Source organism: Numenius arquata, chromosome 3 (genome assembly GCF_964106895.1).
Source record: "Numenius arquata chromosome 3, bNumArq3.hap1.1, whole genome shotgun sequence".
NCBI lineage: Eukaryota > Metazoa > Chordata > Aves > Charadriiformes > Scolopacidae > Numenius > Numenius arquata.
In genome coordinates this window covers 46,922,793-46,950,196 of record NC_133578.1, presented here as the reverse complement: position 1 = coordinate 46,950,196, position 27,404 = coordinate 46,922,793, and the positions used below count along the sequence as shown (strand labels likewise).

Below are 27,404 nucleotides of genomic sequence, written 5' to 3'. Positions count from 1 at the left end.
TTCAGTGGGTTGGGAAAATAGCAGAGCTCTGTGTTCCATGCTCCGGCACTCTCATTGTTATGAGCCTGCAGGTAGTCTGCACCAGAAACCAATGTAGGTCTGCAGTCTAAAGGAATGGCTCTTTAATTAGCTGAAAGGTCTGTTCCTGTGCCCACTGACTGCAGTGGAAATGGGAAGTTAAAACTTCAGAAGTGGTAGGCTTGCTTTTCGTATCCTCGGGGATCCCGTTGCCCAGGCTTGACTTGGGTATGCTGCAAGGCTCCTTCATTTCTATGGCTTTGAGCAGAGGGTGGCGTAACGTCTCTGATCAGCTCTGTCTTAAAACAGCACTCTTACAGTGGAGGAAAAGATTAACTTCCATTTGATTATGCTCCTCTGTGTGCAGGCTGCGGTGAAAAGCCCAGGAGAAGGTGTGGGGTTGGGAGGAAATTTTCTCAGCTCTAAAGGGGATCTACACTGCTAGTAAACTTGCATTGCGGTGAAAGAAGCTGACCCTGGGAGAAAAAAAAAAACGTAGCGAAGCACTGCAAAACTGTGCCGAGTGCCTCTTTTAGGTAAGAAGCACTTCTGCTTGCCAGGGCTAAATCTTACACCTCCAGCATGAAGTCAGGTGGCTTACCTAAGTTGATCTTTCTTTATGGTATACGTGTCAAAACATAAATACATTTCATCAGGACGATGCATTCCAGTGTTACCGGTTCCCAGTGTAACTGCCTGCCCTGAATGACGCTGGCTGAAGCACCAAGGACGTAGGGCAGTAGACACGAAGAATCTTTTTTTTTAAAAAAGACAAACCGCCCTCATACCCAGATACGATTAGCCTTATAGGCAAAAATCATAATGCACATTAGCAAGTTCATACCCCCCCCCCCCCACACACACCTCGGTGGTGTTCGTAGCATAGCCTTCAGAGAGGAGTGCTGCTTTCTGCTACTCTGAGCTGGCACTGCAGTGTGATAGCTGGGCAGCAGAGGCTGGGTTCTGCTACTGGTTATTACACTGGTGAGAGCAGCTGGAGAAATAGTTACGCACACAGAATTTTCCATTAATCAGAGGAAAAAGTCCTACACAGATGGTATATAGAATAGATTATGGCTAGTAATCCTTTTGTGTCCTAGAAGATTAAGGATATCCTGGTGTAGCTGCAGTCAGCTGACCTTTTTTTATTTAAATGATTGAAAATTCTTGATGCAATTCTGCAGAGGACCACGGCTCTCCCAGAAGTGGTGAACGGTGCGCTGTGAATGTTTGTTAAAGGAACGGTCTGTTTAAGTCCAGCCCCAGTTACAAATTTACAGAAACCACTTTGTGCTGTGTAAACAGCAGCAGCTACAAGACCCAAGAAATCACCCACTAGGCAGCTCTGTCAAATCCAACGGACACGCAGGACAGCTGAATTTTATGGGGAGGTATAGTGAATGTCATGTGAAGAAACAGAGGGTTTCTGAATCCTGCTGTCCGGGTCACCCCAGAAAGTGAAGATGAATGCTTCAGTGGAAGAGGAGGATGGCTGCGTGCTCTGAATTTTCTGGCATGGATCTCTATGAGGATTACAAATCGCCCTTCGATTTCAATGCTGGAGTGAACAGAAACTATCTTTACCTGTCACCTAGCATAAGCCTTTCTCCACCTGGATCACCTACAACGGTGAAGTCTGGTAACCTCCTTCTCTTTCTTTTTCAAAACCTCTACATTAGTGATTAATATTTCTAAAAAGGAACTTCACCAATTAAGAATTTATATAATTATCTGAAACCCAGCCATAAATGAATGTAAAACTTGACCTGCTGTTAACTCTGTTAGTTTATGAGCTTCAGTGTGTCATGTAGGTAATATCTCACGTGCTATGCATTTACCAGCTTTACCTTGTTCGTTAATTCTTAATTCAGTAGAAAGACAGTTTGAGGGGAAAATGAACTGAGCAAAAAAAATTACGAATAAAAGGGCAAGTTCTGCAAGACTGGAGTTATTGGCCTAGTTTGACTATTAGCTTTTTGGAGGGGGGGGGGCTAGGAATTGCATACTTAGTATGACTTCAGACTTCTGGAGTCTAACATCTGCTCTTGCTTTAGTACTGAAAATATCACCGATTAATGAAAATGCTTTCTAAAACATTTACTCTGTCCCACCTAGCATTTAAAGCGCTCTGAATCTTAAGCCTGCAGACAGTAACTGTACTTGCGCTCCCCTGGAAGCGGCTCTTGCATGCTGTGCTGCAGCAGCAGCATCCGTCTACTGCTTAACCCTACTACTTTCTGGAAACCTGTTGTACAGATCGCCTACAGCTGTGCCTCCCGAAACATCTAGTTTGGTCATACCACGTTTCCTTTCCATGCTGCTGGACATAATCTTCCGGAGTAATTAAAAATATAGAAAGCTTAGCCCTACTTCAGGTGTGACAAAGCAAAGCTACAAGGGTGGGGACCTTTTTTTTTTTTTGTTGTTGTTGATGGGCTTGTTCTTTAAAATTTTAAAGAAACGTGCATCCCTTAGGGAACCTCCGTGTGAACTAAAATTCCTCCATGAACTCAATATGCTTGGGAACTCTGGGCAAAGATAGCTTTTACTTCTGCAATTACTACATCCCTCACCTTTTCTAAAGGCGGGGGAGCAGTCCTTTGTATCTGGTGGTGATGCATCACCATAAGCACCAACGTTTGCTGGGCTTTTTTTTCCCTTTTTCGTTCACTTTGAATGAATATATGATTAGTGTTTGGGAGAAGCCCAAGAACTTTCTTCCCTGAGTTGAAGAAATATGTCTCGCTTTGGCTTTTTCGCTGAGATAAATGGGAAGCACTTATATTTGATCTTCCTTATATATTGCAAAATAAATATCCTCTATAGCACTGTGCATTACTCAAATGTTGGAGTGATCTTATAATCTTGTAACAGCTTGTTCTCCTGAACTCTAACAAGTGCCTGTTCTCTTTAGCTTTGCCAGCTGCATAGCAATAACCAAAATGCTCATTCTGAGTGTCTGACACGCAATATATCCGTCTAAAGATAAAGCTTTGTGAAGGCTGACCCTTCCCCACCCCAAAGGCTGCTCAGCTGAAATGACCAGTACTTCCTTAAACTGCTAATATTTACTGCTAATCTCTGAATTCAGGCCAGAAAGAGGTAGGAACTTCTGGTCAAAATAGAGCATGAACTTGGGTTGAAACCAACCAAAGCAAACCTTAAACTGGAAAACCTGAGTGTTAGTTGAATGACTCCAATGCGTTGCTTTCCCTGGCAGAATAGTAAGGACTTAAGTCCCATTTCCGTGAATGTGATCTGTGGAATCCTAATCAACTAACTTCTACATGTCTTTATTTGGTTCATTTAAGTAGATCTAATAAACTGGTAGGATAATATGTTAATCTTAGAAATACAGACACCTAAAACCTGGCCTTAAAACTAGGTAAGTTTTTTCCAATACTAGATAAGTCTTCCCTTTTTTTTCTTAACAGCATTTTTAGACTTTGAGAGGCATAAAATGCTCAGGTAAACTTGGTTATAGCAGAGTAACAAGTGACTGAATTTTAAGTCCTTTGCAACTCTAAAGATGCAAGAGAACTAACGGAATGAAAGTTGGAAGCCAATAACAACAGTTCTCCTGGTGAGCAGAGAAGACCACAAGTGAGAAATGCTCTGTTAATAATGGACAGAGCTGAAGTATTTCCATCTGCTAGTTGACTGCTACTTCCCTGGTTTCTTGCCCTACACCCCACAAAAATATCTAAGGCGGGCTGTGCGCCTTTCCTTACAAAGTTTGCTCAAAGCCAGGATCTTGCTGTCTGTGAGCCCTAATTTATGGGGTGTATTTGGGTTGTAGCCACGCCATTGTGGAGGTCTGTGGGTTGTTATCTGTGTAGACATCTGCGTCTTGGTCAGACTGCCTAGCATGGCCTTCACGTAGCACAGATGAGCACAGAGAGGGGAACAGAACCAGGGGATGAGAGGGGAGGTACCAGAATAGGGACTGATGGGAAGGTGTTTGCATACTTCAAATGGAGCTAAAGAAAAAGTAATAAATGGGAGGGGAGCAGAAGGTGAGGAGGCATGGTTAAATGTACAGGGTAAGGTATGGAGGACTCCGAGTAGCAGTGATTGCCAGTTTTACTGAAAGATGTAGAAATGGGAAGGGGATGAGAAGTCATCCCCTTAGCATTGTGTCGTAAGCTCAATGTAGGCAGCGAGCAGCACAAGCTCCCATAAAACACCAGTTTTCTAAAGAGAAGGTACATTCCCAAAACAGAAGTAATTGCTGTGGGAGACAATCTAGCACGTTTCCCTGCTGCTGGATTCAACTGATCTATTTTTGGTGAGATAATCCAGATGACTCTTCATAACCAGATTGAACAGACTTTCAGCTGGATCTGCTAATGCTCTTGGAGTCGCCGTGGTCTTCGGTACTTGCAAACTTTCTGAAATGGCTTTAGCAACAGCAAGCTCTGTAGTCTCTGAAGGGGCTGCAGATGGAGAAGGAGGTCAGGAGTTGCACGCTAAAGTACTGGGGGTTATAGGGTGTCAGGGGAAAATGCGGTTTAAATTATTAGTTTTCTTTCAGTATAGGCATATGTAATAGGATAAATAGCAATTTGACAAAAAGGTATCGAGTTCTTAACTGTTTGATGTTAAGGAAATATGTTGATATATAAACCAAAAATTATCTGATTGAGACATGAACTGTAATCTTTTTTTTTTTTTTTTCTTGGTGCTGTAGTGCTGTGCTTTGGCTTGCGTATTAGACTCAAACTTTTTTTCTGCCCTAGATTCCCACCAGAAAATAGCATATTAGGAAACCTGTAGGAACTACATTATGTTTGTGTAGAAGACAAGACGTACATGTCTGTGAAAACATTATATAGGTTTCATAAATAAATGCAGAACGGGGTTTCAGTTGCTTTCTGTATGCTTCCTTCTCGGTGTACACCGTGGTAACTTACCATTTACAAATGTTCTTCCCATGTAGCAGTGCGTTTCTAGAGGACAAGCATTCTGGACACAAATACAGACAGAAAACACTGTTTTGGAAAGAATTTGTGGAATTGAGCTTTACCCGAGTTCAGTAACTTCATCAAGGACATGGCCTCTTCTTTTCTTATGCTTGACAGCTGCAAGGAGCATGTTTCATAGAATACTAAAAATTAATTACAGACTTGCAGAATCTTTTTTTCCCTGACTTTTCAGTTAATTGTGATGTAGCTGTTTGATATGAAGCCTCACAACAAAATCATAGCGGGGGTCTCATTACACATTAATGAGTTCTTGGATTCCCAGACCAAGTGGTATTGTGCAATGGTATCAGAAGCTGCTGAAATGAGGATGGAATTTTATCTGCTTAATTACTACAGTGATTAATAAGGGAACATTACTTAATATGTTCTCATCTTATCTGAATTATATATTTATATACATACACACACTCTTACCCTCTCTCCTTACAAACCATCAATCCTCCTGGGTTTTTTTCCTTCTACTTTAAGATTTATTTATTTTTTTTTACTATCTATAAAGCTATTTTACCATTTGAATAGAGAATTAGTTCTGGGAATCTACAACCATTCCAGCATGCAGTATTTCTGCAAACTGCTCTCTTTGCAAATTAGAACAGGATTCCTGAATTCTGGCAAACTGTATGTCTAAGTGTCAGCTACAGAAATTCAGAATGGGAAATCTTTTGCTGGAAGATATGTTTGTCGCATTAAAAGGTGTTTAAAGTGATCTTAGTGCAAGCACTAAGGACTTAAGAATAAAGGAATCTTTAAAGTGAGTGCATCATAGTAATACAAATAATACTGTTCTTCCTTTCCCTGAAGCTGTGAAGGCAAAAGTTGAGGAAGCCCATTGGGATGTTTGGTATTTATACAGAGGAGTTGGGCAGAGTTTTGGTTTCTGGATTTGGAAGGAGAAGAGGCAGCAGTGTGAGTGGATACACATCCTTATCAGGCCCTTCTCAGCACTCCACCGCTTTGTCTGAAGTGAAAGCCTTTTGTTCCCAAGGTCCTTCTCTGGGCTTCGTATCTGCCTTAATGTCCAGGTGCAAAACAGCAGCTTACTTCTAGTTCCACGATATCTGTGACTTTCTAGCTATGGTGGTGCCAGTACTGGGGTCAGAGAAGTTGAGCAGAGTATGGGGGAAGAGTCAGTACTTGCAGCGCGAGCATTTTCTCTGCTGTTTCTGAGCTTGCTCATCACCATGACCGCTCCTAGTATGCTGAGAATGGGCATTTTTTAAAATCTTATCCGGACACCAGTGAGGGAGGGAGCCTCTGCATTGGTCTTGAGGATCTCCAGCGCTTCCAGAGTCTCTGAGCCGCACAAATGAGAGAGAGAGCAGAAAGTGCATTGACTCCTGAGCAGAGGTTGTGTAGGAATCACCGGTTGGGATGTAGTGTTCTGCGCCTTGGTTGTTCTCTTGGTTGAGATCCGTTGTTCTCAACATGTTCCCAGTCTCTTATTATAGTAGCAGTTGCAATTATATTGAGGTTTAATACAACTTGATAGAGCAAAACAGCCAGTAAAATACCTCTGGTTTCCTGGATGCTGTAGTACTCTGGGAGTGTGACTTTGGTGTCCTCTCATCAGTTTTCTTTGTGCGGTGCACAAAAAGGCTGTATATTAGCATTAACTGCTGTCGGGCAGACACGTGATGATCTGACTTTTAATGGTTTATTCTCTCAAGGGCTGCTGAGAAGTGACTCTATACCTGAGGTTGGAGAGGATGCTGCTGCTACTGTTGGCATGGCAGAAACACTCTCAGAAGAAGAACAGGATGAGCTACGAAAAGAGCTTGCTAAGGTAAATCTCTTGCAAATAGCTTAAACTGCTTCTGAGAATGAAAATCTGGGATAATGCTGTCTTTGAACATACAGTTAATGCTTTGCATATTTATCCTGCGAGTCTCTAAAGCTGGGTACAGCACTCCTGTGTATTGTGGGGAGGGAAAGGGAAGGTGTCAAGGAGAAAAGAACAGCCGGTTCTAGCTATGGGGAATTACGCTAGAAGTGCTGAGTGTACAGATCTTAAACCAAGATGCATAAACGCCTAACCATTTTTTTTTTTTTTCCCCTCAAGTGAGTAGGAGGTAAATAAGCTGTCAATGAGAATGTGGTTGGAAGCCAAAACCAAGTATTGTCTCAACTGGTGCGGTGTAACTAAAGCTGTTGTTTTCACGAAGGATGCTTTGTAGTAATATCCATCTTTTTTGCTAATGTCTAACCATGTAACTATTCTTGTCCATAGTTCATATAGCAGAATTTTTTTTAAGAGCATGTTAAAATTTACAACAGGAAATGGAAATGGAAATTTACACAGGAAATGGAAGAAGGGACAGGCAACCTGGGAAGAGTATAGGGATGTTGCCCGGCTGTTAGGAATGAGGTCAGGGAGGCCAAGGCACAGCTAGAATTGGACTTGGCAAGGGACATAAAGAAAAACAAGAAAGGCTTCTACAGGTACATTAACCAGAAAAGGAAGGTTAAAGAAAATGTACCCCCCCTAAAGAGCAGCAATGGGGAACTTGTATCAGTGGAGGAAGAGAAGGCAGAAGTTCTCAATAATTTTTTTGCCTCAGTCTTCACTGGCAACCCCTCTCCTCCTAGCTCTTGTATTGATGGCCCACAAGTTGAGGATCCAGGTGACAAAGTCCATCCCACTATAACTGAAGGCATGGTACGTGATCACCTAAGGAATCTAAAGATATACAAGTTCATGGGACCTGATGAAATCCATCCCAGAGTCCTGAAGGGACTGGCTGATGAAGTTGCAAAACCACTTTCCATGATATTCGAAAAGTCATGGCAGTCAGGTGAAGTCCCTGCAGACTGGAAGAAAGGAAACATCACACCCATTTTTAAAAAGGGAAGAAAGGAGGACCCTGGGAACTACTGACCTGTCAGCCTCACCTCTGTGCCTGGGAAGATCATGGAACAGATCCTTCTGGATGGCAAGTCCTGCCTGACTAACCTAGTGGCCTTCTATGATGAAGTGACTAGGTCAGTAGACAAGGGGCGACCTATGGATGTAATCTATCTGGACTTCTGTAAGGCCTTTGACACAGTGCCTCACAACATTCTACTTGCCAAATTGGAGGCATACGGATTTGATGGGTGGACGGTTCAGTGGATAAGGAATTGGCTGAATGGTCGCACCCAGAGGGTGGTACTCAATGGCTTTAAGTCCAGATGGAGAGCAGTGACTAGTGGTGTCCCTCAAGGGTCCGTCCTGGGACCAGTACTGTTTGTCTATGTCTTTGATAAAAATGTTAGAGGGATTGAGAGCACCATCAGCAAGTTTGCAGATGACACCAAGCTGTGTGGTGTTGTCGATACACCGGAGGGACGGGATGTCATTCAGAGGGACCTGGACAGGCTGGAGAGGTGGGCCCAGATGAACCTCATGAGGTTCAACAAAAGCAAGTGCAGGATTCTGCACCTGGGAAGAAACAATCCTCAGTATAAATCCAGACTGGGGGATGAGGTATTAGAAAGCAGCCCTGAGGAAAGGGACTTGGGGGTGCTGATTGACGAGAAGCTGGACATGAGCAGGCAGTGTGCTCTCGCAGCCCAAAAGGCCAATCACATCCTGGGCTGCATCAAAAGAAGTGTTGCCAGCAGATCCAGAGAGGGGATTCTGCCACTTTGCTCTGGTGAGACCTCACCTGGAGTACTGTGTGCAGGTCTGGAGCCCTCAATATAGAAAGGACATGGACCTGATGGAGCGGGTCCAGAGGAGGGCCACGAAATGATCAGGGGGCTGGAGCACCTCTCCTATGAGGACAGGCTGAGGGAGCTGGGGTTGTTCAGCCTGGAGAAAAGGAGGCTCCGGGGAGACCTCATAGCGGCCTTCCAGTACCTCAGGGGGGGCTACAGGAAGGCTGGGGAGGGTCTGTTTACAAAGGCCTGCAGTGACAGGACGAGGGGCAATGGTTTTAAGTTGGAGAAGGGGAGATTTAGATTGGATATTAGGAAAAAGTTCTTTACCATGAGGGTGGTGGAACACTGGAACAGGTTGCCCCGGGAGGTGGTTGAGGCCCCTTCCCTTGAGATATTCAAGGTGAAGCTCGACGAGGCCCTGGGCAACCTGGTCTAGTTGGGGGTGTCCCTGCTGACTGCGGGGAGGTCAGACTAGATGACCTTTGGAGGTCCCTTCCGGCCTGGACCAATCTATGAATCTATGAATCTATGAAAATAGCACTTTTTGAAGAACAGTCAAATATTCAAACCTGATAAACGCATTTCAAAAGTTGTCTAAGTCAAGCTTTATTGAGTCGCCAGTCTTTTTTTCTTTTGTAGCTCTATGTGACTTCAGGACCTTAAAAAAAGACCCTAACTTAAGCCTAAGGTTGGCAAACGAAGGTTAGCTGTGAAATAAACACATTTAATGCAGTCTTGGTTTTGGTAGTCCTGAGTATTATTTCATGCCAAACCAATCAGCTGAAGATGGTGAGGGGGATCTGGTCCTGGTAGGGTACATCACGCTGGACTTTGGACAGGTATCCAAGACAAAGGTGCATCGAAGATACTGGTATTTCCTTAAAGGAGCTTAAATGAGTGGGCAGCCTGATACTCTATAAAGTAAATGCAGTCTGGCTGAGGCAGTAGGGTTGGATGTATGCCCTTCACCTTTGTACGTAAGGTGTTTGTACCTCTGCCATGTCTATATAGCCCACAGAGTGGCATCATAAAACAATTCTGACATCTCTGATCGTGATCTGGTTGTGTTTCTGTGAGAGAAGTATACAAATAATGCAGTTTTCTAGTTGCTGAACAGGTGCTGTGTTTTTGTGGGTGGGGGTTTTTGTTTGTTTGTGTGGGGCTTTTTGTTTTGGTTTTGGGGTTTTTTTGTGGTGGTTTTTTTTGTTTGTTTCTTTTTGGTTTTGGGGGTTTTGTTTTAAACTGCTCAGTCTGCTACCATTTCCACCCCTGCTCTGGGGAAGGCACTCCTGTGCCTGGATCCAGCCTGCAGTTGCTGGCTTAAACCACAAAAGAACCTTTTTGTTCAAGCAAGGAGACAAAACTTGTGTGTGGATCAGACATGCTCTAAGCTTCCTGATACTGGTCACACATTGGTAGCTCTTCTGACGTGAAACGAGAATACAGGCTTGGCAATTGTCCCAGGTTTGACTAATCTTTAAGCTTCACATAGGCTACTGTTGTCTGAAGGTAATGATTTCTAACTATATAGTCTTTTAGTTACCAACTTCCTTGTGTACATTCCCGTAACAGAGCTAGCTGCAGGTAGATTACTTTCTCACTAGCTCTTGATGTAAACTGTGTTGGAATTCCCTTTTAGTATTTAGAAACAACTCTGAGGCAACGTTAAAAATGTGGTAGCCCTTCCATTAGTAGTTCTAATAAATACATAGTTAAATGGCAGTGTATATCACTTGTTAACTTGTCGGGTTCTCACACTGTCGCTGCCACAGGTGGAAGAGGAAATCCAGACGCTCTCACAAGTGCTAGCTGCCAAAGAGAAGCATCTAGCAGAAATCAAGAGAAAGCTGGGAATAAACTCATTACAGGAACTAAGGCAGAACATTACCAAAAGCTGGCAAGATGTTACATCAACTACAGCGTATGTATCAGTTCACGACGATTCTCTTAGCTGTTGAGATGAAAACTATGTAGTTCTTGTCATATCTAAACCCTTTGTTTGTCTGAAATGAGATGACTGTACGTAACACAAAGTTAAATTGCACTAGAACTTATCTGAATAAATCATCATAGATTTCTTTTAAGGAGGCCACTATTAGCCATATCGTCTCATGCGAAATAAGAATGACAGACCTGAGACACCATTACTGAGATACCAAGGTGTCTTAAGTCCAACAGAATACCCTTCTTTTCCAGCCTGAAAAACTGTTGTAAATTGAGCTCGTGCAGGAAGAGTGCAAAGTCACAGTTAATGTTCTTGCCAAACACAACTGTTAGCTTAAGGTCTAGAGTGAAATGCCTTCTGCAATTAATGACTACACAGAATGTATGAGGATGTACCTCAAACTTTTTATGGTGAAGTTTATTGACGAAACCACTCAGTGTAAGATTTTAGACACTTGGCACAAAAAATTAGACCTCTGTTCTTTTTCAGCGTGCGTGCATGGTGTTGTTTTATTGGGTTGTTTTGGTATTTTTTTTTTTTTTAAGTCCTACAGTAGCAGACAGCATCTGTTCTGGGGGTGCGTTAGTAGGTGCCTGTTGGTGAAGCTCATCTGAAGTCTGAGGTGGTAGGGATGCTGTAGCCAGAAGGGACTGCATTGGCTCAAAACAATCTCTTAAAGTAGCTTGTCTGCCTGACCCCAAAGTTGAAGTATACTTCTGGGTTTCATACACATTTGCATATGCTAAAATGTTTCTTCTGTGTTGCAGTAAAATAACTACAGGGTTAATTTTGTTTGAACACAGATACAAGAAAACATCAGAAACTCTTTCTCAGGCTGGTCAGAAGGCTTCTGCTGCTTTTTCAACTGTTGGTTCAGCCATAACCAAGAAGTTTGAAGATGTCAGGTAGGTTTCTTTTGCTTTTCCCAAGTAGTTGCATTTTTGATCTAAGCAGGAGATCAATGGAATGAATTTATGCTGTTAACACACCTAGCACTTCTAAAAGTTTATCTATCAAGAGCCCTCAGCATGTGTTTTAGGAGAGCTGCACGACTTGCTGCAAAATCTGCTTGTATGTCCTCACTGATGCAGAAGAGTTCTGTGGTGTGGATCTGATGTCTGCAAGAGAAGCAGTGTATGCTATTACCTCCACTGCTACTGTTGTGGGTTTTTTTGGCAGGATTGCAGACGGCAGAGTCTCTGCCTCTGTGTGATGCACATAGCATTGTCATTTCTGTTCTCTGACTTTCTCAGCTTGTGGAACACTACATTTAAACTACTAATGTCTGTAATGGTTTGTGGTTTGGTTTTGTTGTTGGCTTTTTTGTTGGCTTTTTTTTTGGTCTTGTGTGTGGGTTCCTTTCAGGTGTGTTTTATTTCTTTGTAAGCTGTTCTACATAATAGCAGTGGCTTGATTTTATTACCTTTTTAATAGACTATTGGTACTTTTTAATTCTTAAATATTGGCATACAATGTATTTTGACTTTGTGTCTAATGACACACAGCCTTTCATGCAAATTAGGTAAGTTTGGTTGTCATTTTTAGCATTGTTGTTGGCTGCATGCAGAACTCTTCTTGGATGCAATCCAATAATCTGTTTAGCTTACAGTTCTTTGTTTTATTATATAATTTTTACTACTGGAATATATTCAACCAGTCATCTCTGCTTGTAACTTGTTGTGAATAGTGGATCAAACTTATTTTTCAGCTATTGGATAAATAAAAAGTCACACATTCTAACAGAATATTGCTGCAGTGTAATAAAATCAGCCCTCTGTTTTAAAGTGCTGCCATTAACCTCTTTCTTGCTTTTTGAAGTCTAGTGAGAAAACACTTTTAGGTGCAGTTTCACAGTTACATATTTTTCTTCAGATTTATCAGAACTTCCTTTCTCTTTTTAATGCTTACTCTGGCATTGTGCAGGCTACAGGCATTTTCACATTCCTTTAGGTAAGGTGGGCGCAAGAATTGTTTATGAAACTAAGCATGTAGTCAGACTGTCTCCATTACAATCTTTAAATAAGTTTTGTCTGTAAAAGGTAATTTATTTTTTTTTCCTCCAGTGTTAGTTAATGTAAAACTGAAGCACTTTTAATGTCAGGAAAGATGTTTCTTCATGTTCATCTGGTAACTATCCCAGAACATGAAATCTCGAGAATACATAATAATCAATTAGTCTCTCTTCCTTCGAAGACAGACATCTGTTAAAGTCATTCTGCACGTTTTTTTGTAAAGAGACAGAATATGGTTTTGAGGTCAATGGCATGCAGAATTCCTTCTTCCCTTTGTCTGCACAGTGTTTTGCCCTGACAGAGTAGAAATTTTCCCTATTTCCCTGTCTATTCCAATGGTTGTTTAGCATTGCGACTCTAATCAAATCACTAGAATCTAAATGTAAAATGGTTTATGCATTCTCTGTTCATAGTTTGTCCAGTGAAACGGCCCTTATCTTTGGGTTGATTATTTTAGCAGCTGCAGACACTGATTATTTTAGCTACCTGGTCTGCATTGCCTTTTACGTGCCTAGTCTAAGCAAATATTCAATGTTAAGTTTTCAGTAATTAAAATTTCTGTATAGCAACTTCTGTCCGTTGCCTCTCATCCCGTCTGTGCACACCTCTAACTCTGGCTTCATCTTTTCTGTACTCTCACATTAAGTGGCTAAAGACAGCAGTAGGATCTCTATAAAGATGTAGGGGTCTGGGTCCTAGAATACTAACTAGGAGCTATAGCTGCAGGGGCAGTGCCTGGGGAGGAGATGGGCCCAGCACAGGACACCATCAGAACTCAGACTGAAGTGACCTCAGTTTGCTCAAGTATAGGAATAGCAGCCTGTCTGAAATACCTCCCCTTTAGCGTCAGTAAGACAAAGGGAGCTTGGAAGATGTCTTTATACCTTCTGGATGCAGAACTTGGCGGCTCACTTTACAGGGTTCACCTTTCTTCCTTAAGGCTATGGTGTTCCCCTACTAGTATTAGACTATTGCATTTGACAAGGACAAGTGCAGACTGATAGCTCTATTTTCGCTTCAGGAATTTAACACCTCAAAAGAAGAGTTAGTGGCTAGGTGGGTGTGGAATACTCTCTATCAGAAACTGGGCACTGGAAGGGAATGTAACGGGGCCAGAGGAGTCCACGCTGTTGGTGTGCTTCTTGGGGAGAATCATGGCAATGGAAATTCAAGGTCTAGTTACAAATTGAGGAGCAGCTGGGTTTAAAAAAAAACAACAAAAACAAACAAACAAAAAAAAAACCAAAACAAAGGGGAAGAATTAGTGCTGTTCAAGATCTTAGTTGCACTTAAATAGGAGATTCAAAACCTTTGAGTGTTTGGCTTTCATGAGGACCAAGTTCATCTGGGATTCAACCAGTGAATTCAGGTGCCAGGGTTATGTGACTATTCAGGTGGTGATTACGTTTAAGACTGCACAAGTCTGACCTTCAGAAAATTTTCCATGACCAAGTGTTTTCCTGGAAATGAGAATCGATGGGACTGATGCTTACTTGAACAAATACTGAATATCCAGGTGCATTTTTATTCTTAAGCTCTTATGTGGCTTCTTCATTGTGGCTTTGCTTTTCTTGTTTTAGTTTAGGGACTTCTCAGCTGTAATGGCACGATTTCTTCTATTGGACTATTTCCACATGTTCCATGCAGCAAACATCACATGCAGGTCTTCATTCTTGCACTACAAAGTGATTTTGGAGGGAGTTGTGAAAGGGAATAAGGCATCTGGTGGAGCTGTGAACTTGGAAAGTACTGAAATAGGAAAAGAGGGGATTAGTAGGGTGAAGCCAGTGCATTATTGCTTTCTTTTTGTGTGTTTCCTGTGGTTTTTGTTATGCTGAAAATGAACTCTGTTCCTTCTTAGGTTTCTCTGAATACCTTTACTCTCTTTTATAAGAACGTCTTGGAACTTTTGATGAGCTACTCATCCTTGTGTAGGCAACATCACTATTAGGTGCAAAACAGCAGTACCAAGATACAGCGCTCTACAAATTCCTAAGCAATCATGGCTTTGCACTTAGGTCCTCTTGCACTGCATCCATATTATGGAGCAGAAGTCCTCATCTTTGTCCTGGTCTGAGATTCCAAAATAATTTTCTTTGCTTGCTTTGAAAATCTGATATGATCATGGACTCCTAAATATCATCATTTATCAGTATATCAGCTGGAAACCTAACTATTAATAAAAGGAAGCTAACTAGTGCTTATGCACTCTTAAGCCTGTGTTTTCCAGGCAGGGACTCCTTGTGCATTTTTGAGATGTGAGGCAATGTACTAGCTATGAAAATAATCCTGTAAAGGATAAGAAAGCTTTTAATGGAATACAAAATACATGGAATGCTGGAGAGCAACTTCTTGTGCTTTTTTCAGTTTTATAATTTTTTTAAGCTAGGGGTTTGCTTGTGAGCATTGTAAATAAAGGGCTTCTCTTCTGCAAACCACCCAACCTGATGGCCTAGTTGAGTAAGTGCTTTGATGTGGCATTCTGTCTTTTCTGGAAAGAAATACAAGTTCTCTTCTTTATAAAGCTTTTCAAGGCTTAATCGTGCTTCTTTGCACTTCTTGAAGAACACGTGATTTGATGTTACAAAAAGATCCACTGCACTTATCTAATCCAGTTCTCTTGCAAACCAGATCATGCTGTGATAAAACTTTATACTATCTTATGGTGACATTTTACAAAATGGATAATGAGTATACAAAAGTGTATTGTACAACAGCAAGTAAATCCTTCATGAATGTACGAATAGTTCTTCCATTAAATGATGTCTATGAGACTAAATTTCTGTAGGCACCTGTTAAAAGATCTGCAATACACAGAATCACAGAATTGTCATGGTTGGAAAGGATCTCTGAGATCACAGAGTCCAATCATACACATACAAAAAAACCCAACAGTCTCGGGCACCAGAGCATGACCTGAAGTGCCATGTCTACACATTTCTTAAATACCTCCAGGGATGGTGGCTCCACCACCTCCCTGGGCAGGCTGTTCCAGTGCCTGACCACCCTCTCAGTAAAGTAATTCTTCCTGATATCTAATCTAACCCTCCCCTGCCCCAACTTCAGACCATTTCCTCTGGTCCTGTCATTATTCCCTTGGGAGAAGAGGCCAACACCCACCTCTCTACACCCTCCTTTCAGGGAGTTGTAGAGGGCAAGGAGGTCTCTCAGCCTCCTCTTCTCCAAACTAAACATGCCCAGTTCCCTCACCATAGGTTGTTGCTTTTCGTTGTGGGCAGGTCTACAGGTTGTAAATATGTAAGGAGAAAAGAAGGTAACTATCACCCTCTTCAGCCTTATACTTCATGCAGAGAGGCACTTCTTGGAGGATGAGGGGAAGTGGCTGAGCACAACTGGACAAAAAGAACTAGTTCGTTATCAGCCTAGTTCTGAACTAAAACTTGGCATATAGCAAGACCAGAACTTTCAGTAATCCACATCACAAGAGTATCAGAAGACAACCAGCTTCTAAGTGCTCTGGAAAAGCTTGTGGAAGCCAAACCATTCATGAAGATGAAAACCAGCAGAAATGGGTTTGGGGAAAGGGATGAAACATGGCCACATGTTACTGACGTATGTCAGGACAGCGCATGGCCTTTGCATATCTGGTTCCTAGTACACTGTACCTACAAACCAGCCTTCAGTGGTCAATCTGCCTTAAGGGATCCCAGCCTTCAGAGAAATTTTTATGTGTCTAGTTTTTTTCCTATCACTGTGTTCTACTGACGAGCCTCCCAAAAGAATCTCTTAAAATTTAATCTAAAATGAACATGGAACTTTTTTGCTTCTGTGAACATATCTTCCATTGTGCTGAAATACTAACTGAAGTTTTGGAGGCGCATCAAATGCGAGAGGTTTTTTGTTGTTGTTGTTGTTGTTGTGTGTGTTTTGTTTGCTTGTTTGTTTTTCGTTTCACACACACACACATCCCCCAGCAATTGCCTGGAAAGTATTCCCTTGAAAGATAACATAAAGGCCAGTCAAAATTCAACATTCCAAGTGTAGTTACGAAAAAATGGGATCATCAGTTTTTCTAACTTGCTATTGTGGTATTTGACAAAAAACTTTTAACACGAGACTAATGTGTCTCACGAGTAAACAGGGATTTTTCTAGAATGTGGAACTAAATTAGATTTCAGATGGTCTTGAAGTTATTTGGGAGCTCCTTAATCTATATCCAGGCACCTTCTGGAGTAGGTGTGTGTTGTCACTAAACAAACTGTATAGCAACACTGGCAGGTTACAGAAATCTTCCATGAATTTCAGAACAGGGTTGAGACTAGGACTTTCTCCCTGCCCCCAGCATAAACCTGACCTTGAGTATAGATTGATGTGACTGCTCTCACTAAATAATTTATATTGAGTAGATAATTTGTATTGATGAGTATGGAAATCTTACACCGAGTTGAAATGGAAGCCTTCTGAATGTAGCAATAATTCTTTCAGTAGGAAGATTAGTTGATTGATAAGACTTTTGAGCGTTCACTTTCTACTTGGTATTGTCAAAACTGTAAATGCAGCATGTCTCTCATTGCTTGAGAAACTTAACCAGTAGATAGACTGTTGCAGCTAAGCAGAATATATACTAACACGCATGGCACTTGAGTCTTTCTGAAAAGGAAAATAAGTTGTTGCAGCTTTTGCTCTGTTGTACTTGTATGTGTGCATGGCTACGCAATTTAAAAAAGCAAAACCAAGACATTACTTTATAAGACTGTATAAGACTGTTCAGCTATTTACCAAAGATAGTATCCAGAAGTCAGCTCTCTAAGCCAATTTCTTCTCAGTCTATCACTTAAACTAACTTCTCGCTTTCTTTTTTCTTAATGCTGGCATTTAGTATACGCTCCATACAACATTCAATTAGCATGCCTATTATGAGGTAATGTATGCATAATCCAGCTGTTGGGTCTGTTTCTTTTCATGTGTGGAATCAATGACTTTGAATTTAAGTCAACTAACATAGCTTTAAAACAAAACTAAAAAACACACCAAACTTTGTAATGGGTTTCCTATACTAACATATAGGATAAAATTTGTTTTATTTCTGCTTAATGGTGGTGGTTATTGCACATCTGGAATGACCTGCTGTTTGGAGAACAAGAAAACTTTTCCCTGCCTGTTAGAAATGTAATGTTATTAAATGATTACAAGTTTAAAAGGCAATAGCTTGGGATCTGTTTTAGGACAATGAAAGTGAGTAAAAAATACTGTGGTTTCACAAAAAGCCTCCTGCTGACTCAGAGTGCTTGCCTTTTCTCTCCCCTTGCTTGGCACTGTGTCCCTCCATCTCCTGAGAGAGTCTGATTTGAAATATATATGTCATTGTGTGCTTTCCCAAATGAAAGAGTGCAGTTAAGTGTGGGTGAGCTACACAAATTCAAACAAGGTGGGGCGGGAAGCTTAAGACCTCTTTTGAAAAAAAAACCTTGTCTTTCATCTTTATAATTTGTTTTTGAGCCTGCTACAAATTCTTAGGCTGGGTCTGCTGAAGGCAAGTGCTTTCCATCCCGCATAAAGGCAGAAGAGGTGTACAAGCTATTGCACAAATTTTCAAATTGCAGTGACAGCTACTTGGAGCATTAAGCCACTCTTCTGACCGTAATAAATACTACCCTGGCTCTCAGCATTGAAAATCCCAAGCTGTCCAGCTCTTTATATGCAGAACTTAACATTCGTAATCACAGCTGTCTCTAGCACTTAAAAGCCAAGGGGGAGTCTCCCATAAATTTAATGTGTTAGCAGAAAATGCCACTGTGGACCACTCTCTGTTAATTGAACACATAGCCTATTAAATTAAACCAGTTTTCCTATAACAAGTGAAAAAACTCTGATGACAAGCTTTCTTCAGCAATAATGTACTAGGCTAACCAGAGTGATGACTAAGCTTTTCTGTACAAATTCTTTAAGCCAGATACCTGGGAATCCCTGGGAATAATAAGCTAAACTTAAAATACTTGCTAGTTCTCCCATGTTGTGATGAAAGATCCTATCAGTAAGCCTGGCAAAGCTCAGTTGCCAAAGATACAAATGAGCTGCAACTTCAGTGTGTTTGAATTGTAGTTTTTTAGTACTTGGGGAGATCCATGTCTAAACTATTTTCAGGCTACCCTTAAACTGAGGAAAGAGCTCCAAACAAACCAAACTCTTGCTGATGTTGCAAAAAGCAACTGTCTGCTTTTTTTTTTTTTTGATATTTGTAGACTAACGATATATTTTTAATTCTGTGATTCCTTTTTTTTCTTTTTTATTTTTCCTAGAAATTCTCCTACTTTCAAATCCTTTGAGGAAAAAGTTGAAAACTTAAAGGTAAGCATTACCAAAACACCTTTGTGATTGTGGAGCTGTGGATGTGGAAAAAAGACTGAAGTGGATTCTGGGTAGCCTGTTCTCTAGTTGGTGAACTGTTGAAGGTGTTTAGATTACGTCTTTTTAAGTACTGTGGAAATGGCTTCTCTGCCTAATGACTTGAGAATAAAAAATGGGCTTCCTGCACCTCTTACAGGAGGATGCCTTTAACTAGAAGAACTACGAGCTAGCTAACTTGTGCAACGGCTATATGACATACCTAGTATTATGTATCCAAAATTGTCTAGGCTTTTATTTCCATGCCTTCCTAAGGACTAGTATCCTACACAGGAGAATAGCTTGGGATGTTTCTCTTATTTCTGGCATAAAATATGCAAGGCCTTTGTACCTTAATTTAAAATTTACTCACAAAAGCTTCAAGTGCCAGAAACAACCATTAATAGCTTCTCCAGATTAAAAAAAAAAAAAAAAATCACTTTAAAAATAACTAATAGATGTAACTGGAACCAGATTTCACTTTTCTGTGGGTACACTGGGTTGGATGAAGAAACATGTAAGTGATAGCATGGGGAACTCGGCATTTGCAAACTAATTGGCATTAACACTCCTGCCATCCCACAGGGTATATACTGTAGTGGGAAATGAAAAGGCAAACATGTTACCTGGAGAAAGTAAAATAGTTGCTATGCTCCACTAAAGATCTCAGGAATTGCTGTTGAGACTGAAAACTGTTCAAGGTTCTTCTTTCTTGAGCAATACAGAAGCAAGTTTTAACTTGGAATCTTTCAAAGTCTAAATGATTTGAAAAGCTGCTTCCCTGTATCAATTTATAACGGAGGGTGTGTCAACCTTCCGACTCCCTGGAATCAGGGCTGCTTCATGCTTTTGTCTATCTTGAAGTCAAAGGGAGACTGCTGTGTGAATCTGCTGCTGGTGATTGTGTTCCACGTGATGCTTAAAGACTTGTCTTTCGAGTGTTGTGGGGGTAGCCCGGTAGCCTGGTCCTGGAAAAGCTGCTCTGCTGAAAAGAGTTATTAAACTTTCTCATGTGGAGGTACTGTTTTTATACAGTTAAGCGTGTTTGATACGCCAAGTAACTGCAGTTTTATGTTGAGGCTCTCTCTGTGTTCTAGTCTAAAGTTGGAGGAAGCAAACCTGCCGGTGGAGACTTTGGAGACGTTCTTAACTCTGCTGCCAATGCCAGTGCCACAGAAGCTACCGCAGAACAGACACAGGAGGAGACCCACTGAGATTCCTGCCTCTGTCCTGCTACCCACTGCCAGATGCTGCAAGCAAAAACTAAGCACACTTGTAACATTCTTTGCGCTCTTTCCACCAGATGTGCTTTTATTTAGCACTTAGTTATTTTACCAGATTAACTGATACCAAGCTTGTTTGTGGGTTCAAAATATTTTTGAAACTAAAATACATTGTTTAGGGTTTTGTGTGGGAAGGGGAATTTTTATGCCTTTCAAGCATGTAAAGGACTTATCTGTAATTTGAAGGCAACCTTTAAAATATAGCAATGAAAAAAACTCTTTTGAGAAGTTAATTATACTGTACGTATACTGTGGATACACAATTTCTTTTGAATCTGTATCTACTGCTCAACTGAATCATTATGAATCTACTGCTGCTGCCAAAATGAAGCTTGTTATTTCACTCCTTTGTGATTATTTCAGTTAAGTGTTGCCAGCATGGGGGACACCAGACTGTGAGGATCACTCCCAGCCAAAGAAAGGACTTCTGCTTCAGCAGGCTTTAAACAAGTTATTCATAGGGGGATTGCATACGGGTAGGAGCATACTGTCTTACAAGCCAGTTCCTCATACAACAGATGTGGATAGAGTAATACATACCATCTAAAACTTAACTGATTTTTCTGTGGATTATCCACCTAGGAGACTTCTGACCATTGCAAATAGAAGCAAGATGCCCAGTAGTACTGGTTTGGTTCAGTTACAATAACATTTTCAGTCTTGTTTTTTTGTACTTGATGTTAATGTGGTAAGATGCTCTTCTGAACTTTTGATCAGTCATGAATAGATTCATCTTAATTCACACATGATGGTGTCCCATTTACACCAACAAAGCATGGACTGTAAGAATAGGCCTGAGCACAGAAGTGGTTCTTTTTTAAGCATCAAGAGAATTGCTCTCAATGCTAATGTTGTTTCCCTTCTAGGCTGACCATCGAAAACATCTGCTACAGATTCTTTTTTTTTTTTTTTTTTTACGTGTGAAAAGCCTGTACCACTTGCACTCCTATTCCTGTTTAAGACCCCAGGAACCTGTTCCGAGGTGCACCGTGTCATACCGCAGCATAGCTCTCTTGCAAGATCTGTTCTCCTACATGTTGCTTTATCTGTTGTACTTTTCAAATTTCTTGTGTTTTGTATGTTTCTGGCACATGGTGTCAGTAAGGTTAGAACTTTTGGCAAATGTTTATCACCATAATTAGAACTGGAAACAAGTTTTGAAACATTTGTGTGAAATCCATGAAACTTCAACTGCCACAGATGTCTGGGGGAAAAAAAACTTGGCTCCTGACAACCCGGTTAACATGTTATATACAGTATATATGCTTAATTACATATGAGAAGCTTAATAAAAACCTGTATGTGAGGAATATATTGTCCTGCGAATATGGAGAATTACACAAATCTTTATTTCTAATTGAAACAGTCCTTTCAGTTTGGTTTGCAGGTAGTGCTGATACGTACTACTTTACAAAGGGGGATCTGCACAGGTGAGCTTGGAAGACTAGTTTGACTTCTAGTGGCTTACATGAAGCTAAACTGCCCTGATTACAGAGAGCAGTTCAGAAAATAGCCTGACAGCTGCCCCACAAGGAAGGAATGGAAACCTGACTGACAAAGCTAGAGCGGAGCTCTTCCTATATAGGGTCAATACCTTCTCGAACCCTTGTTGTATGGGTTCTTTATTTATCTAACTGATGAATAGAAGGGTTGTCTAGTCCCTAGTAGGGACTAGGGATAGAGTAGGGCTCTGGGGGTTAGGATGATAATATTTTTTTAAGGCCGAGTTTTTTAAAGCTGCACCGTTGGTTCTGTAACACATCAGACTCGGCCTTGCAGCTCCAGCCTCACATAGGCTAGCCCTTCGGCGGGGCGGGACAGAGCGGCCAGGGATGGCTTTCCCTGCCCTGTCCTCCTACCCCCGCAAGCCGCCTCAGCGGCAGACCGGCGGAGGGAAGCGGGCGACACCCTCAGCCGGCTAGGCTCCTCCAGCGCCGCTTGAGGGAGGCCGCCACCCTGAAAGACGCTCCCTCAGACAAGATGGCGGCCGCCCCGCCTCAGCTCCGCCCGCTGCGCCTGCGCCCGCCGCGTGCCGGTGACCTGTGCGCGGCGCGGGGTCGGAGTTCACGCTCCGCCCTCCACGCGGACAGTGATGGCGGCGCCGAGTGGGGGCCTTGCCGCAGCCCGCGCAGCGTTCCGGCCGTGGCGGCCGCGGCTGCTGGCGGTCAGGCAGTGCGGCGGTGCCCCACCGGCGGGAGCGCCGGGTGCTGGGACCCTCCCGCAGCAGACGGAGGAGCGGCTGGGCACCGGTACCGCGGCCTCCGGCCCCCGGCAGGTGAGGGCGTGGCGGGGAGGCCGGTCTGGGGGCGGTTCGGACCTGGCTGCCCCGGCGGGGCCTGCCGTCGCCTTGCTCGGCTTCTTGGCCGGCCCAGGCCGTGTGCTTCCCCAGCGCTCTACCTTCTTGAAATCCCGACTCCGTGCACAGCCCTTCTTTGGGCGTTTGTCTCTCGTTTCACTTCTTCACCCTGCTTAGTAAACATCCTGCAGAAATATGGGTAGTTCTTATGCTTTTTTTTCCCCCTAACATAGTCCTACAAAAATCCAATCTGGAAAACGTACAAGTGGTTTTGCTTGTGTAGAATGCAAAGTAGAAGTCTGTGGGCAAAACTGTGTTCTGGCAGGGAAGTCGTAGAGAATCTTTGATTAAAGCAATTTTAGCAGGTCAGATCGAAGGCCTGTTAGGTCAGTACTCAAGAGATTTGTGGTGGAAATAGGAAGTTTGGTATGAATGAAACGCGTGGAAATGCATGTGTGAAGGTGTCCAAAGGAACAGCAGGATGGGGGTTGAAATAATAGCATATATTAATGTGGAAAACCTGAGCACAAGTCTGATGAGGAGCAGCTTGAGGGAGCTGGGGGTGTTCAGCCTGGAGAAAAAGATGCTGAGGGGAGACCTTGTTGCTTTCTACAACTCCCTGAAAGGAGGGTATAGCGAGGTGAGGGTCAGTCTCTTCTCCCAAGTAACAAGTAATAAGACAAGACAAAATGGCCTCAAGTTATGCTAGAGGAGGTTTAGATTGGATATTAGGAAAAAAATCTTCACAGAAGGGGTTGTCAATCATTGGAACAGGCTGTGCAGGGAAGTGGTTGACTCACCATCTCTGGAGGTATTTTAAAGACGTGTAGATGTGGTGCTGAGGGACATGGTTTAGTGGTGACTTGGCAGTGCTAGGCTAACGGTTGGACTTGATGATCTTAAAGATCTTTTCCAACCTAAACGATTATATGATTTTGTGACTTTTCATGGCAGTAAAATTGGGGATCGTGATGTTCTTGTCAAGGCCTGCACTCTGATAAGCCTGGAGCACAGATGATTCATCAGGAACAGACTCTGCTTCTGAACAACAACAGGAAGGCAACAGGCTTGTATCATATCTTATGTGCTATTTGTTTTCCCATTATTCTCCCATGAAAACAAACATGGAGAGATACACAGCGAGCAGCAGTCCGCTATGTATTGAGGCAGCAGTATGATTCTGGAGCAAAGGACCACCCTGTAAGTAACTGTTGACTCCTGAAGAGTATAAAAGATTTGCCCAAAACATAGTTCATTGTTGCCAAACAGGAAGAACATGAGCAATGTGGTGAGACCTTGATAGCTGTCATCCTTTGTCCTTGGTGTTGCGCTCAAGTGTTCCTGCCCAGACCACTTTGGTATACGCTTGTGTGTCTGTGGGCAATGTGAGAACGTGAGCAGATGAAACTTGTAAAAGAGTGAGTGAGTGGGTAAAACGACTATAGAGGGTTTGTGAATAACCATCACTTTCTCTGGCTGTCGTGTTGATTTTTATCATGCTGATTTTCCCCCAGTCTCATGGTGGTGGCCGTTAACAGACATTTAAGGAAACACAAAAAAGCAGTGTGTGTGTGTACTAATGTATCCGGGAATATTTCTTCCAGGCTGAGAAGCTCGACCTCTGATTTTTCCTGAGGTGGAAGTGATTCCATGCTGCTCTTCATCCTTGAGACCCTTCTTTTTCTGACTTTTCTAGTTCTGTTGGACCGCATCAGGGGCTGGGATTACTTGGAGTATGCCTGGCAGGATATGGAAATGAATGCTGTGGGTTAATAGTGCAGGACTGGCTTGGTACTGGGAGTGTAGAACTAGAAATGCCTCTGCCACTGAATCCAGGACCTGATATCCAAATTACAATGTAATCTGTAACACACTGTTTTCTGTTGAATATCCACACTGACAAGGCTGGCTAGGATCGAAGGTCTGTCTAACTAAGCCTCCTGGCTCCGGTGGTGTCCAAGGGGGATGTCCACAGAAGCATTTGGGAAGAGATCTAGGTGATTCTAGCTGTAGAAGATACTGAATACTACTTTGGGATTTGGAGGATGCGTTCCTTTTTTTTTTTCCTGTTGAAGTAAGAAGCTAGGAACATATTCTTTTTTGTGTCTATCTATAAGTAAGTTATCATGAAGCCTTTAAAGGTTCTGAACTCTGATGTTACGTAGTATTCATAACATCATGTCCAAATGGAATTATGTGTACAAGTATAAATAATGCAATATGGAAATCAAACTAGGAATGTAAAATGAAGAGCTGGACTACAACTCTGGATTTCTCTATGCTCTGCTGGATTACTTTCTCCCTTGAACAGGAGAAAAACCTGTGACATGGTAATGGTAAAAGCATAACAATGAGATGAAGTAAGACTGTCATGAGTCTACTTTCATGCTGTTCTTAGCCCAGTTAGCAAAGTGCTCAGTGAGCCCAAGTGTGATTGATGATTACTCACTGTTTGTTCTTAAAAGAATATGCAGAAGAGGGAGTGGGTTTTGGTGAGAGTTAGCGCTGAAAGATGGAATACTGAAGCAAGAGGAAGATGAAAGGGGTCTGACTTGCAGTGTAATCTGTTGGTTCTGTGTAGTTTTCTTGAAAACACCTTTTCACCAATTTTAACTACTTCTTGATTGCTAGGAAGTGTATTATTTTGTAACTAAACTTTCCACAACTGGGAGCAACTCTGAGCTGGGTAATACTCATGGGAGGATGTACTGGATGCAGTTGGAAGAACTCAAAGCATTAGAAGATGTTTTGAGAAAATCCTTTTAATGGGAGCAACACGCTCTCCTCAGAAGAGGGTGCTGTGGCTCTAGCTGCAGTGGTTTTTTGGGGTGCCACGCATCTGCAGGATCCGCTCTTTCGAGCGGAAATGTGGTCTTGCTCATCCCTTACATGAGCCACAGCCAAAGGAAAGCTTGTGTTCCTTATCTCTGCTGGCAATATAGACAGATACTGTCTGGCTTCTAGTGTACTTATGCCCTGCGAGAGTATAGAGGTGTTACTTGGGTCCTTATTGTTTCTGTTTCTTTAGGAAAAAAAATACGGAAATTTGACATTTCTGCACTAATTTCCTATGTCAGCTGGTTTTCCTTCATTTTTTGAAACTGCATGAATGCTGTGGTATTTGGTAGGCAGTGGCTTATTTTATAAGAATGGCAAGAAACTTGATAGATGAGCATGTTAACACGCGTTTGTTTAAGATAATTGAAAAAGCATGATGATATTTTTCCTAGATAGCTTTTTTGGGCACAGAAGCAAATGCGTACTGCTGACCTTGCTTAGTTGCCTGGTGTTATTCTCGCCTGTGTTGGTAATCATTTAGGGGCTTGTGTTTTGCTTTTCACCTTAGCTTAGCAGTTCTGTTGTTACTGTTTTTCCAATAGTCAAACTTGTGGCAGGCGCTTAAACGTTGATTAAAATTGTTAAAAACATAGCAACCTGGTAAGCAAAATGATCTCAGAAACCCACATGATGTTTAAACTTGTCTACACCAGGCACCTTACTTCTTGCCGCTTTTTCCTTCTGTATTTTTATAATGTTTCAGTTTTGCATTCTTAAACTCAACAAAAAAAAAGACAAGTTTTAAGTTCTTTTCTTATCTGTGGAATTAAATAAAGAAATCCTTTAGAAGGACAGGAAATGCTTTAGGTGTTACCTTTATTTGCAGACTGAAGCTGCCAACCTAGCAAAATAGGAAACCTTGCCTTTTTGGGTAGGATGTGATGATTTTTGTTGATATGGGTAGAGTAGTGGTTGTTGGAACTGTGTTCTTAGCTGGGTTATCAACTAAGAAAGAGAAATGTAAGATTGAAGTAATTAATTAAGAATAAATTGCATATTTTTGTGCTCTGTGAACTAAATAGTCTAAAAATGTTTTGGAAAAAATGAATGGTTAAGTTTGTCGAATAGATTTCTAGGTAGCAATGAGTTACCGCTCTGTCAGCTTTGCCACTGGGCTGCAGTATGTAGCACAGTGTGTTAAAATGTCTGTTAGCGCTTTTTTACATGATAGTAACAGGGTACAGACCATCAGGTTCCTGCCAGAGATCAGTGACATGAGCAGAAATACAGTCTTTGCTCAGAAGCAGAGGTTTCCAGCTGTGGGTCCCGCCGAGGCAGCGGGGCAGGGATCCTGCACTCGGGTTTAGGGTTTAGGTGAACCTCCGCGCCCGGCACAGCAGAGGGCATTGCTTGTTTCTAGATGTCGCAGGAGAAGTAGCACGTTTGAGGAATTTCCTGCTTAGTTCCTTGAATAACATGTTTTAAGGAAGAGCATTTATTAAGAAGAAATCTAACTGACTTTTTTTTCTTAAGTTCAGATAGAAGGGACTGGGTTGGTATCAGTACATCATAATAACTAATTTCTGAAAGAGACAAATTAGAAATTATTCTTCCAGAAATGTATGTATTTTAAATTTTCTTAGTCAGCCAGAGCTTCTTCCTGAAAGGATTCAGAAATTTGAGGAGGGTATCTGTGTACTTAAATTTCTTGTCACTAGTTTAAAAAATAGAATATCAATATTCGTAAAGAGAAGAAAATAAAAACTATTTTAATAAGCGATATAGAGAGTTGCCTTATTTATGTTTTAGGGGAAAGATTATAAACTAAACCATAGAAATGATAATTTTAAAGGAATTTATTACACTTCTGAAAGCTACATGGATGTTCTTTATAAAGGATGTATATCTGTCTTGCTTATGCAGTATCTTGGAAACTTCAGTTTCAAACGATGTGTAACACTGGATGTTTTGAAATCAAGCATTAAAAAAAATCAGAATTATTTTTAATGTAACTTTTGATAGGAGATATTTCTCTCAATCTGTCTTCCCACTTAAGTTAACAGAAGACAATTTAACTGGTTACAGTTATTTGAGAACAAAAAA

At 41.8% G+C, this 27,404-nt stretch overlaps 2 protein-coding genes across 5 annotated transcripts in view; both read left to right on the top strand.

Moving 5' to 3' along the window:
• Window positions 1–21,535, top strand: part of TPD52 (tumor protein D52) — a 46,782-nt gene extending 25,247 nt beyond the window's left edge. Inside the window, exons 1-8 of one of the 4 annotated variants that reach the window (XM_074144786.1) lie at window positions 1,486–1,657; window positions 6,671–6,786; window positions 10,415–10,563; window positions 11,391–11,492; window positions 12,511–12,537; window positions 17,440–17,481; window positions 18,860–18,908; window positions 20,042–21,529. In XM_074144786.1, the coding sequence (XP_074000887.1) occupies window positions 1,486–1,657; window positions 6,671–6,786; window positions 10,415–10,563; window positions 11,391–11,492; window positions 12,511–12,537; window positions 17,440–17,481; window positions 18,860–18,908; window positions 20,042–20,158 (774 nt within the window). In that variant the 3' untranslated portion in view covers window positions 20,159–21,529. Of the gene's footprint in view, window positions 1–1,485; window positions 1,658–6,670; window positions 6,787–10,414; window positions 10,564–11,390; window positions 11,493–12,510; window positions 12,538–17,439; window positions 17,482–18,859; window positions 18,909–20,041 lie in introns of those variants that run through there. The other 3 variants (XM_074144787.1, XM_074144788.1, XM_074144789.1) reach the window with 3 other exon arrangements.
• A 779-nt stretch (window positions 21,536–22,314) lies between these two features.
• The window catches only part of MRPS28 (mitochondrial ribosomal protein S28), an 87,395-nt gene continuing 82,305 nt past the window's right edge, over window positions 22,315–27,404 (top strand). Inside the window, exon 1 of the mRNA XM_074144790.1 lies at window positions 22,315–22,502. Within this exon, the coding sequence (XP_074000891.1) occupies window positions 22,320–22,502 (183 nt within the window). The 5' untranslated portion in view covers window positions 22,315–22,319. The remainder of the gene's footprint in view (window positions 22,503–27,404) is intronic.